The sequence below is a fragment of the Pteropus vampyrus genome, unplaced genomic scaffold (assembly GCF_000151845.1).
Source record: "Pteropus vampyrus isolate Shadow unplaced genomic scaffold, Pvam_2.0 Scaffold36, whole genome shotgun sequence".
Classification (NCBI taxonomy): domain Eukaryota; kingdom Metazoa; phylum Chordata; class Mammalia; order Chiroptera; family Pteropodidae; genus Pteropus; species Pteropus vampyrus.
The window spans coordinates 5,804,680-5,816,250 of record NW_011888817.1 but is presented as its reverse complement, the minus strand read 5'-3'; the positions used below and the strand labels follow the sequence as shown (position 1 = coordinate 5,816,250).

Sequence of the window (11,571 nt, the reverse complement as noted above, 5' to 3'; positions counted from 1 at the left end):
AGGGGACAGGTCCAGGGCTCTGGTCTACCCAAGCCCCAACTCCCAATCCTACTGCCAAGTTCCTTCCAGTAAGGAGTATGGGAGGGGTTTCAATATTCACTTGCCTCTAGGAAAAAGCTTTGGGATGGCGGATGACTAATGCGCGGGAATTCCTAGAGCCTGGGCTAGGGCAGGATGTACTTGAGGGATGCCAACATCCTTGTAAACTCCAGGCACTGGATAAGGACTCAACTAGATCCCTTGCAGGGGCAGAGGTACCCAAGGACACCCAAGGAGATGCAAGCTGAAGGGATGAAGGGACCACTGAAGGAAGAAAACAAGGACAAGGCACTGACTGGAATTAAAACTATTTATTGTACTGCCCAGGAAGCCCTGCACAAAGGAATCCATGGAGCGGGTGAGGGGGCAGCACAGGCCCTTCCCACAACTTGAAGAGAAGGGGGAACTGTGGTAGGTAGGAGAAAACAGCTCCCCTTCAACTCTCTGATGGCGTTGGCTGCTCTGATGGCTCTGATGGCTCCCATCTTGGACCCAAGGGGTACCATCACCAGCGTGAGGTGCCAAGGTTTGTTTACATTGCTCTGATCTAGAGGGGGTCGCTCTGGACAGATCAGTGTCACTCATTTCTCCAGCCTGGCTGGGGAAGCCCGGGCCCAAACTGCAGGGGGAGATAGGCCCAAGTGCTTGAAGGCCCTGGGAGAGTGGGAAGAGGGGGCTGCATGGGCTGGAGGACCCCAGGAGATGGAGCACAAACTACCCCTAGTGTAGCTTCTGGCAAACATTGGAAGGGGGTGCCCATCCAGCCCTCTGGGACCATTCCAGAAGTCAGTGGTGAAGGGCCCAGGCCAGCTTAGCCTATGGAGACTTCCTAGTGTACCCAACCACCCCAGGACCAGAGCCCTGGCAAGAGGACGGGCTCTAAACCCAGCTCTGGCTGACGTGTCCAGTGGGTCCAAATGTCCTCCCCTCCCCACCAGGAACTGGGCTGAGGTGGAGGGAGCCCAGCACAGTGGCAGGAAGTGCTCTACAGAGGGAAGCTAAGGCCTTTCCAACAGATGAATAAGGAGGGTGCTTCAAGCACTAAGGTCACAAGCCTGGAAGGGAGGTCAGGTAATTTCTGAGTGACCAGTGAGACACAACACACAAATATCCCTGCCCCATGCTCAACCTCAGCCCTATTCCATCCTACCCCTGGGTCAAAACCAGCAGGTCCATCTCTGCCTTTTAGGGTGAGGAGAAAGAATCTGCCTTCTCTGGAGCCTGGTAGGTCCAGGGCCATTGGGCAACCATCACCGTAGGTTAAAGACCAGGCTGATGGTTAAGATGATGCCCAGGAGGAGAACGAAGGGCAGCCAGGTCTTCACGAAGGCCCCAACGCTGACAGAGAGGAGAGAGGGGAACTTGGTGGGAAGGGCCTGGTGAGCACTTGTGCCACCCAGAGCCCCGTCGTCCATCCAAACCCAGAAGAGGCTGCTGCCCCTGAAGAAGCTCCTGGAACCACTCCCTCACCCCCAAACTTGGTCAACCAAGGAGGTGGGCTGAGCCTGGCACCTACTATGGAGGACTACCAACCATGGTCCTGGCAGAAGCTATTCCAGGCTCCTGGCCAGAGATGTGACACCTCTCTGGTGGGAAAGGAGACAAGCCCACCTTTCTAGGCCTTATGGGCTTCATCCACAATCACCCCTACCTCTGGGGAGTGGTCTCCAGCAAGAGGACCAGGAACTTGTCTGGGTATGGAAGCCAGGAGCACTGTCTGCCCACGTCCCTCATAATGGGGCCCACTGGGAGGGGGGAAGTGAGTAAGAGTCAGCAGTGCTGTGGCTGGAGCCAGGGCTCTGGGTTCAATCCTGGCTCTGCCCCAGTCTCTGTGTGGCCAGTTATAATCTTCTCAGGGGACCTCTAGAAGCCTTTGCACTAAAAAAAGACCCCTGAAAGTCCCCTTTTCTGAAGCTCTTAATGATGAGTGCAGCTACAGCAAAGCTTGGGCTCCCAAGTGGGCAGATCACTCAATCTCTCTAAGAAGCCTTATTTGTGAATTGGGACTAATGCCTTTGACTTCACAGGTCTTTAAGCTGTAGCTTCAAAGGTCCTTCTGGGCCACCACTGGGAGCCACCTGCCTAGTACCCTGCCTCAGATAAGGGATACTGGGAAGGGATATTGGGAAGGGACCCTGTGGGGCAATCACCCACCTTCCTGTGAGAGTCTACCTATTCACTTAACCTGAGCACAGTGATCTGGGCACTCGAGCCACCCCATGGAGCCAGAATAATTATCAAGACCATAATTAAAAATAGTTTCTGCTCAGAGAGGCCAAGGCAGTTACCTAAGATCTCACAATAAAAAGTGGCAGGGCTGGGCTTGGGACCCAGGGGAAGCTGGACTTCGGCACAGCCACTTTCCTTCCCACCAGGAACTCAGCTAGTTGTTGTAGAACTTTCCCACCTCCAACCAGCATCTGCCTTGTCCCTGCTAGCTGAAGGACACCGGAAATGGCCCTGCCAGGATCTTTGGGGAGGGTGGCGGGTGGGCAGGTGGATGGGCAGCTCACCTGACATACTTTCCATAGAGCAGGCAGAAGAAGCAGAGCGTCACCATGTTCCAGTTGGTGCTGTTGTTATAGCGCATCAGGTTCAGGGCCAATGCCACGTGCGAGTGGCAGTTGTCACAGCAGAGGTTGTGCTGGAGATGCGAGAAGGGTGGGGTCAGGCTGGGCTGTGGGGGAACCTCCCACCCTGGTTCCCACCCTGGTTTCCTGCAGGTGCAGCTCACCTACCATGCGGTGCTTGTACTCCTCCGAGGCATCGTGCACAGCTGTGTCCCATGCATTGGGCCTGCTAGCGTATACCTGAGCAGGGTCCAACTTCCAGTACCTGAGAAGAGAGGGTGGTTCTGGGCACTGGCTCAGCTCCACAAATGTTCCCTGATGCCAGCTCTGTGTAGGGCCCTGAGCTGGGTGCTGAGGATGCAGAGGTGAGCCAGGTCCAGGGAAAGAGCCATGCAGCAGACAACTGTGACACAGTATGACACACCCAAGGCCATGTGGATCCTGGGGAGAACAAGAACTCAACTGAGGAAAGTGATATGCTCCTGGGGGTGACACTGAGTCCAGTCTTAATGAAAAGGGGTTAGCCAGGCACAGAATGGGGAGTGGGAATTCTAGGCAGAGAGAATAACTTGAACAGAGGAAGACACACAAAACCGTGCAGCATGTAACTGGGAACTGCTGGAGGGAGGAATAGGGCGATAGGAAGTTGGAAGGTGAAGCTGGAGATGCAGGTGGGGCCATGTCATAGGGGACCAGAATGTCACCCTGAGGAGTTTATCTATCGGAAAGCACTCTCTCCATTTTCCCACATGGGAGACTAGGGTGGGAAGAAAAGCAGCTGGTGCAGCTAAAGCTTATAAACCCCAAGCCGGGTGAGGCCCCAAGGGCTCTCAGGCCAAGGAGAGCGGGAAGGTCAGAGTGCCCTCTGGCCGCTGTGAGGCAAATGGCTTGGCAGAAGAACCAAGAGCTGGAACCAGTGAGAAACCAACATAGCTTGAACTGGGGCTGCTGCCTAGAAACAAGTGCCCTTAAAACTGTCTTTATAAAGCATGCTGGCAGCAGACACCCAGCCCAGAGGCTGCAGGCCCACATTTCCACTTGCCTAAGGAAGCCAGCGGGCTGCCTCTGCTGTGTGGGACACTAGCTCCTCCTTGGGCCCCATCCCTTCTGGGTACAGCCTCTGCCAACAGAGCAACTGATACTATTCTGAGCATATAGATAACTGAGACATTGCCACTAGAACCACAGCTGAGCTGGGCCCCCCAAGACAGAATAAACGAAGTCCAAAAATCTCAAGCCAACCAGCAGTAGCTTTCAGAGGGCTTGAACTACTTTTATTCTCTCCAACCAGGACTTCACAGCAGAGTTCCAAACGACACCTCCCCTACACCTTAACTAGTGTGTTAACTCCTGGAGGGGCAGGAGAAAGCGTCTAGGTTTTGGAGCGTCTAGGTTTTGGGTGCGAGTCCCAGTTCTACCACTTCCTGTGTGATCTTGACCAAGTCTCTTCTCTTTTTCCTCACGCTTCTAATGGAGCTGAAAACACAACCTTGCAGAGCTAAGGCAAGGCCTAGATGGCCTGTGGATAAAGAATCCAGCCAGGAGGAACCTGGCTCTAAGGCCAGTCACATGGGTGTTCATCACTTACTTGGCAGGCTTCCCAAAGGCCATGTTGTCTTCCTGTTGAGGGACAAGAGCAGAGGTCAGTAGGGAACCCGCATCCAGCCCAGCAGACAGACCTAGGTTGGTGGCGGAAGTGCAGTGACTTAGGAAGAGGTATGCCAGGTGGGCAGAAGGGCCCAAGCCCTGCTCTGGGGCTGGCTCGGTATCTGGAGCGCCAGTAGCAGCTTTTCTGTGGGAAGAAGGCAGCATGGCAGGAGTACACAGAGCACTGTACTCTGAGACCAAAGACTCAAGGTGCCAGACACTATTGTCCCTTGGTGTGGCTCCCAGTTAATTCTCTCATCTTGTCTAGGCCTCATTTTCTCCAAGTTCTCTGATCAATCTCTCATCTTCGATCACAGGGAGGCAGTTTCCTTGGTGGTATGAATGAGGACACCCTCCAACCTTCCGACTCAGCAGTGGTGCCCACACGGAGAGCCCTTCTCTGTATCTGGCAGTCCGACTGCATTCAGAGCAGGAAAGAGAAGGGGGATGGGGCTTGAGAGGCCTCCCATGAGGGAGGCATTTCAGCCAAGTCCTAGACCTGCCACATAAGATGTGTGGTATGGGAGTTATGCAGAGACAGATTCTGGGTTCAGAATGTGCTGAGAGAGCTGGTCAAAGATGAATTATCATAAAAGCATATGCCAGTGAAAGTAATGGATGTGAAATACCTTTGTCATGTTAAGATGATCATAACAACTATTGGTATAAACAGGTTGGTACCACCACCACACCCCTTCATTCTAGCCTTTGATGAAGCTGTAACCTCGAAATAGGCAGGATGCTGCCAGTGCATCTGGAGCAAGCTCACTACATGCGTCTTGAGCACATCTCCAGGAAAAGACCTGGGAACGTAGCTGATTCAGTCTAGAAGGCCCACCCCTCTTCTCCATGGCCATATCCAGGGAACCAAGTCTGTCTCCCATAAGCCCCCACCTTGTGATTCCCACCTTCTGAAGGTCCAGAGATGTGGTTCCTGGGTGGTCTGACTCTCCACTCTTGCCTCTAACCCCTACCCATGTCTCGGTACCCAAGGGGTGGGCAAAGGGCTGGGTCAGTTACTTAAGAATCCTTCTGGCCACAGTGCCCTCCTGGCCTGTCCTGGAGGCAAGAGAAGGAGTAAAGGGGTCAAACACTGGTGAGAAGCAGAGGGCCAGGGTCAGAGTTACGTGCTACCTGTACTCGCTTGGGTCTTGGGGAGATAGAAAGCTGCTTGTAGGCAGGACAGGCCAACTTTCTACTTGAGCCTTGGAACTCTCCAGAGGGGTGTGAAATAAGGACTCACCGAGACAAAGTAGGGGCCAGCAAAGTCCCGAATGACTCCTGTGGATGTGCAGATGCCCATGTGGCCAATAATGGGGAAAAACCACCTGTGAGGAAAAAGGGACAGGGAAAGAACAGGGCTTAGGGGGTCTTTCAGCTGGTTAGACACTCCGTCCAGTGTGATAGAATGTAACTGTAATATTGTGTAATGAGTGCCATTAGGGGGACCAGAGGGGCTGGGGAAGCACAGAAGAGGGGGAAGTGCAAATGAAAAGCACAGTGGGAAACCATCCCACCCCCACAGAACAGCTATAGCTAAAAGGATGATAACTCCAAGTGGGTGAGGATGAGGAGCGACCAAACCTCTCATTCACTGCTGGTGGGAGTATAAATCGTTTCTACCACTTCTGAAAACTGGCAACACACTCTACGCCTCCGCGATTCCACTTCAGCGTACACACACAACAGAAATGAACGCTCGTGTCCACCAGAGCCCTGCACGAGCACGTTCACAGCACCTTATAAGTAACACAGCCAAAAAGGACATTTGTCAAAACTCACTGAACTGCACACTTACAGCACATGCACTTTATTACATGTAAATCATATCTCAACGATTTAAAAAATAGCTGGAAATAATCCAAATGTCTAACAATAGTAAAATGAGTAAGTAAACTGAGCCATATAATGAAATAGTAGGTAACAATGAAAAAAAAAAACCAAACAAACAAACTTCTGTTACACACAACAGATTCCCACAGATATAAGTGAAAAAAACCTTACACAAAGGTACATGCATATTATTGTTTTTACGATGTTCAAGAAAAGGCACAAGTAATCTATGGTGCTAGAAGGCAAAAGAGGGGTGATCTCTGTGGTAGACTGACTGGCACAAGGGAGCCCTTTGGGTACTAGACATGTTCTCTATCTTGAGCTGGGTGACATAAGTGTATAGATGTGCAAAAATTCACCGGGCCGTATACTTAAGATTTATACACTTTATGGTATATGTTATATCGCAATAAAAAGGTTTTTTTTAAATAAAAAGGTGGGGGAGGCATTTAAATAAATCTGTGGACGAGGTTTGGGGAGTTAGAGGGGAGTTCAGGGAAGGCTTCCCTGAGGAAATGATGAAGAAACAATATGTGCAAAGGTAGAGATCAGGGCAAAAGCATGGTGTATTCCAGGAACTAAGTGCTCAAATTCTTAAAAATTATGGGCATTTTTAAGAAACCAAATTTCAAATGGATCCCAATACACAAAACACATAGGAACCCCAGATCTGTCTGTAGTCTGAGAACCATGGCTCTAAGGGCCTAGGTGCTGGAGACTGATCCAGTTTAAGAAGGATTCACAGGGCCAGTGGCCAAGTGCTGGTCTCAAGGCTACACGCTGCTAGGGAGGTGGAGGCAAAACAGAGAGATGTAACTGAAGGAAGCAATTATGTGGGGCCGGGGCAGTCAGCAAACATTTCACAAAGGAGGTGACTTTTAATCTTGACCTGTGAAAAAACAGGATTACAACAGGCAGAAAGCAAAACTCCAAAGCAGCAAAGTGCTGCATGTGTCTGGAGAATGGAATGGGGACAGGAGTGCAGGGAAAAAGGGTGGTCAGTTCAGAGGCATTCTGGAATACTGACAAGAGATGATGGTGGTCCTGATTAGAGAATTAGTGGTGGGGTGGTGAGAAGCAGTTGATTCAAAAGGTCTATAAAAGAAAGATTGGGCAGTTTTATGACTCTCTCTAGGACAGGTCTTCCAGGTCTGCAGCCTGAGTACCTGAGAGGATGGTGGGGCCAAAGTGGTCTTTTGAGAACATAATTCAGATTCCATCATTCCTTTGCTTAATACCCACTAATGGCTTCCTATTACACTTATATACTTCAAACTCCTGCCAACAGTTTGGCCCTGATTATCCCTTAAAGTCACCTCATGCTTCTTTCTAGCTACACTGCCTGCTTCTGGTTCCTCAAATACACCAAATCCTCCCACCTCAATGCTCATTTTGCATTTGCTTCTGCCTGGAACACTCTTTCCCCAGAACTTTGCAGTGCTGGCTGTTTTCTTATCCTTTAGGCTCTACTGTAACTTCAGAAGTCTTCCCTGACCATGCCTTCTAGAGTAGCCGCACATAACCCTCAGTACTTCAGATCCTATTCCTCTGCTTTAATTTCTTCACAGTATCTACTGCTTTCTGAAATTATCTTGTTTACTTACATGGTTACTGTCTTTCTTTCCCAACTAGAATATAAGCTCCGAGAGCAGGACTTTCTCTTATTTATTAGAGTAGCCCCCAGGACAGTGCTTGGCACACAGCTGGAGCTAAGTATTCACTGAATAAATTATGAATGAATGAATGTTCAGCATTTAAGAGTAGAGTCAGGCTCTGAATTTAGACCTGGGTTGAGTCCTGACTTTGTTTTGGGCAAGTTACTCACCCCCATCTCTGTCAGTAAGAGGTGGATTATAATTATCTTAATAGGGGGCTACTGTGAGGATTAAATAGGATACCCTAAGTGCTTAGAACACTTCCTTGAACTTGGTAGTTGCTAAATGTTGTTATCATAAAATGTTCAATAAATACTTGCTGTCTGATTGGTTGACTGGCATAGAGAAAGTTGCTGAAGACCCATAGTGGCCACAGGATGGACACTAAGAGTCATGGGAAAGTAGCTTCTCTGGCTTCTTGGACCCTGACCTCAGGACAAAGGTCTGGGTTTGACCAGTGCTCCACATTCCACAGCTGTGCTGGCAGCTGCTGATGGAAATTAGGAGTAAAGGCTGGAGACAACACCAGATCCCTGTGTCCACAGAAGTCCCAGAGAAGAAACTGTCAAAGTATTTGTCAGTCTAGAAGCTTTGTGAAGGCAAGCTCCAAAGCTGCTTTGTGAACTCCTGTCTATGCAGACCTAGTACATAATAGGTCCTCAATAACTATTTATTAAATGAATGAATGAGTTACTGACCATGAAGCTTCTATCTGGAATGTAGAATATCTCAGTGGAAAAAGCCCCATGCTAGCTTCTAAGCCTTTATTTCCTCATCTATAAAATGGGGACGATGGTATCTATTTTTATTAGGTTGATGTAAGGAATATAAAACGTGTAGCTCAGAACAGAGTTAAGTATCCAATCTTAGCTGTTTTTTGTTAGTAGCCATTATCTGGCTTTTCATGCAAAATTATCAACATCTCTGAGGGAATGGACAGATAATTTGGATTCAGTTGCCTCCCCTCTCATCTTCCCTCCAAAGACAGAGGACACATCTATTCCTCCTTCTGCACTCTAGATCGGCAATCATCACAATGCACTACGATGTCTCTCTCTCCCTCCTGCTGGAAGGTGAGTCCTTTGACAGGAACATGAGCCCTCTGACAGACCACTACGCTTATTTATCTTTGTCTAATGAACACCTACACAGTTCTGAATAGAAATAGAGTGGGAACTGCTTCTGGCCCAGATGACTGGGGATTATGGTGTCTCCACCTCACGTTGCTACCAGCTCTCTAAAGAAAAGAGGACTCCACAAATGTGTTTTCGAGAACAGAGAAAAACTAAAGAGACCTTAGGATAACAAGATGAGTTCCAGCGAAACCAATACATTCCCTGACTATTCTACGACCCCGTTATTCACTATTCCCCTTACATTTTACTTTCTTTATAGCATTAATCACTACCAGAAGTTCTTATTAGTTTAGTTGTTTACCATCTCTTTCAATTATGATTTAAATTCTACGACAACAAGAATCATATTTGCTTTTTTCGCCACTATATCTTATCCTAGAACTATTCTAGACACACGAGTTCCTTAACAAATGTGTTAAAAGAACATTGAATGAATTAATGAACACATTTTCTTAAAATTTTTATTTTTAAAGTCTTCAGACTTGGATGTTCTTAAACAAATGCACAAGCATCTGAAAACACAAAACAATTTAAAGTATTTTTTACATAAGACAAAAATTTAGGTCATTTTAGGACTGGCAATCTATAAGGCCAGAAGTGATTCCTTCTTTACACCAGCTGGTTCTTTTTGATAGTGAAAACAAATCTATCTCGTCAGGTGAGAGGGGATAGGCTGTAGTCAAAAAAGAGCAAGTTATGGAGCCAGAAGACTGAGTTTGGGATGACTTTGCTTCTTGGCCTGTAAATCTCATCGAAACATCTAATGATACAAAAAACTCAGCTTCATCATCTGAGAAGATAACTCCTACCTTAAAAAGTGGCTGTGAAATTCAGAAAAATGGGTGTGAAAGAGCTTGGCTACTGTCCAGTACTATGAGCGGGTTACTGTCAGTTGTAGAGGGCAAACCAGATGCCTTTGCCCAGAAGCTCCTTGTTAAAAGGCGGCAGGGATACCCGAGAACCTGCTTTCTTTCTTGACAAAGGCTAATGCATAGAAAGAACCTTGGTCTGGGAGGCAAACACCCTGGGACTTAAACACGCTCTGCTACTGAGACGGTGTGTAATCTCCAGTCTCATCTGTGGGACAAACGGTTGGACCCGCAGATCTCCAGGGGCCCTTCCAATATTGACATCCCAGGAGCCGGTGTGGTCCCAACCAAACGCCTCCAGACCCAGCAGAATGATGTCCTGCGTCCTGGAAGTAATCAGCAAGCATTTGCTCAATGGAATAAGCCAGTTAATGAATGAATATGTCTCCTAAAACCGGGATAGGGGCCCCTCTTAGGTTACGAGCTTCCCGGCCACAAAACCCTTCCTGCCTGCCTATATTTGTCTTTCTCCCTGACTAGATTAGTGCAATGAAGGCGGGGAAGGATGTCCTATCGTCAGCAGAAACTGGCACCGCGCGGGCGGTAGGATTCCGGTGACTGCGCGGGGCCTGCGGGCCGGACCCAGGGAAGGGCTTGCAGCGGGTCGGGGCTGAAAGCTGGCCCAGGGCGGCCTAAGGGCGCCGCGCGGGCCCGGGCTCTCCTCGTTCCCGGGAGACGCCGAAGAAGACTCACGTGAGCACCGGGATGGGCGTCCACACCACGCAGTAGGGGAAGCGGCTCCGCTCGACGTCCATGGCGGCGCCGCCGGAGCTGTTAAATTGCTTCTTGTCCGTCTCGGCCGCCGTCGGCACCTCCACTTCCGACATTCCGGGCGGGGGTGGCAGCGGCGGCAACAGGAGCGGCGAACTCCCTTCCGCTTCCGCCATGCTGCGCGCGCCCCGCTCCGGCGACCCCCTGCTTCGGCTCCGCTCGCCCCGTGGCGTCACTTCCTGGAGATGGGGTCCGCCTGGCTTGGCCTTCCCCCCGGGAATTGGAGCTGCGGCCCTTTGGGCCGGTCCTGCCTGGTCCCCCGCTCTCGGCCCCCGCCAGCCTCGCGGGTTTGCGCCTACACTGCACGGCTGCGGAAGGGATACCCGCAGGCAGCGCGCAGTCTAGCCGGAGAGGCGAAGACCTCAAAAATTCAGTACGCCGAGGGCTTCTAAAAAGTTGTGGTACAGTCGCTATTTACTGAGCACTTCTTAGGTGCCAAGCACTTGACGTACATTGTTTTTAATCCCCGTATATTGGTTAGACATGCGAATTTAGGCATTTTCCCTAATGAGCAATTGAAGTTCAGGGGGTGAGGTGACTGACCACGGCTCAAATCCAAAGCTGTCTCCCTTGTCCTTTTCATTCTGTGATCTCTCACGAGATAGTGGTAGCATAAAGGAAGGGCAGACTAAAATATGGTGTATGGTGTGCGTGTAGAAGTAGAAGAAATCTGCCTGAAGATATTTTGAGCCGAGCCTTGATGTTTGCCGGGTGGCATGGGAGTGAGGGTGGGGGTGGAGGGATGTGTGCAGCCTTGCAGAGCAGTGTACAGGGGTGTGACTATCACCTTGGCTGGAGTAAATTAGGAGCCCTAGATGTTATCTGATCCCCTCATTGTACAAATGGGAAAATCGAAGCTCAGGGAAGTACTTGTCTGAGACCACACAACCATATGAAAAAGTCAGTCTCAAATCTTGGATTCTTTGGGCTTTTTAAAGGATGCCAAGATAGACAAAGAAAATAGAATCTGCTGGGGTGGAAGGGGGAAATGGGAGGACAAGGAAGGCAGCAGCTAAAAATCAGGCCAGAGGGAGATATGGACAAATCCACT

General features: G+C 49.7%; 1 protein-coding gene across 3 annotated transcripts; it reads right to left on the bottom strand.

Annotated features, from left to right (window-relative positions):
• Nucleotides 1–331: 331 nt before the first annotated feature.
• TMEM222 (transmembrane protein 222) lies at nt 332–10,690 on the bottom strand. Of its 3 annotated transcripts, none has more exons than XM_011357694.2 (6): nt 10,443–10,688; nt 5,500–5,584; nt 4,198–4,229; nt 2,778–2,874; nt 2,562–2,683; nt 332–1,377 (listed from the first exon to the last, which is right to left on the bottom strand). In XM_011357694.2, the coding sequence occupies exons 1-6, from the start codon at nt 10,634–10,636 to the stop codon at nt 1,290–1,292; spliced, it is 618 nt and encodes a 205-aa protein (XP_011355996.1). In that variant the 5' UTR covers nt 10,637–10,688; the 3' UTR covers nt 332–1,289. The 3 variants fall into 3 exon arrangements, with proteins under 3 accessions (XP_011355996.1, XP_011355994.1, XP_023384961.1); XM_011357692.2 differs by having other exon boundaries at nt 2,553–2,683; nt 10,443–10,686; XM_023529193.1 differs by lacking the exon at nt 332–1,377 and adding an exon at nt 1,385–1,784 and having other exon boundaries at nt 2,553–2,683; nt 10,443–10,690.
• Nucleotides 10,691–11,571: the final 881 nt, after the last annotated feature.

Coding starts and splice junctions, on each gene's coding strand:
- TMEM222 (XM_023529193.1), bottom strand. CDS start 10,636: ATGGCGGAAGCGGAAGGGAGTTCGCCGCTCCTGTTGCCGCCGCTGCCA. Junction 5,585..10,442: donor ACGCCCATCCCGGTGCTCAC/GTGAGTCTTCTT, acceptor TTTTCCTCACAG/GTGGTTTTTCCCCATTATTG. Junction 2,684..2,777: donor AGGAGTACAAGCACCGCATG/GTAGGTGAGCTG, acceptor TCGCATCTCCAG/CACAACCTCTGCTGTGACAA.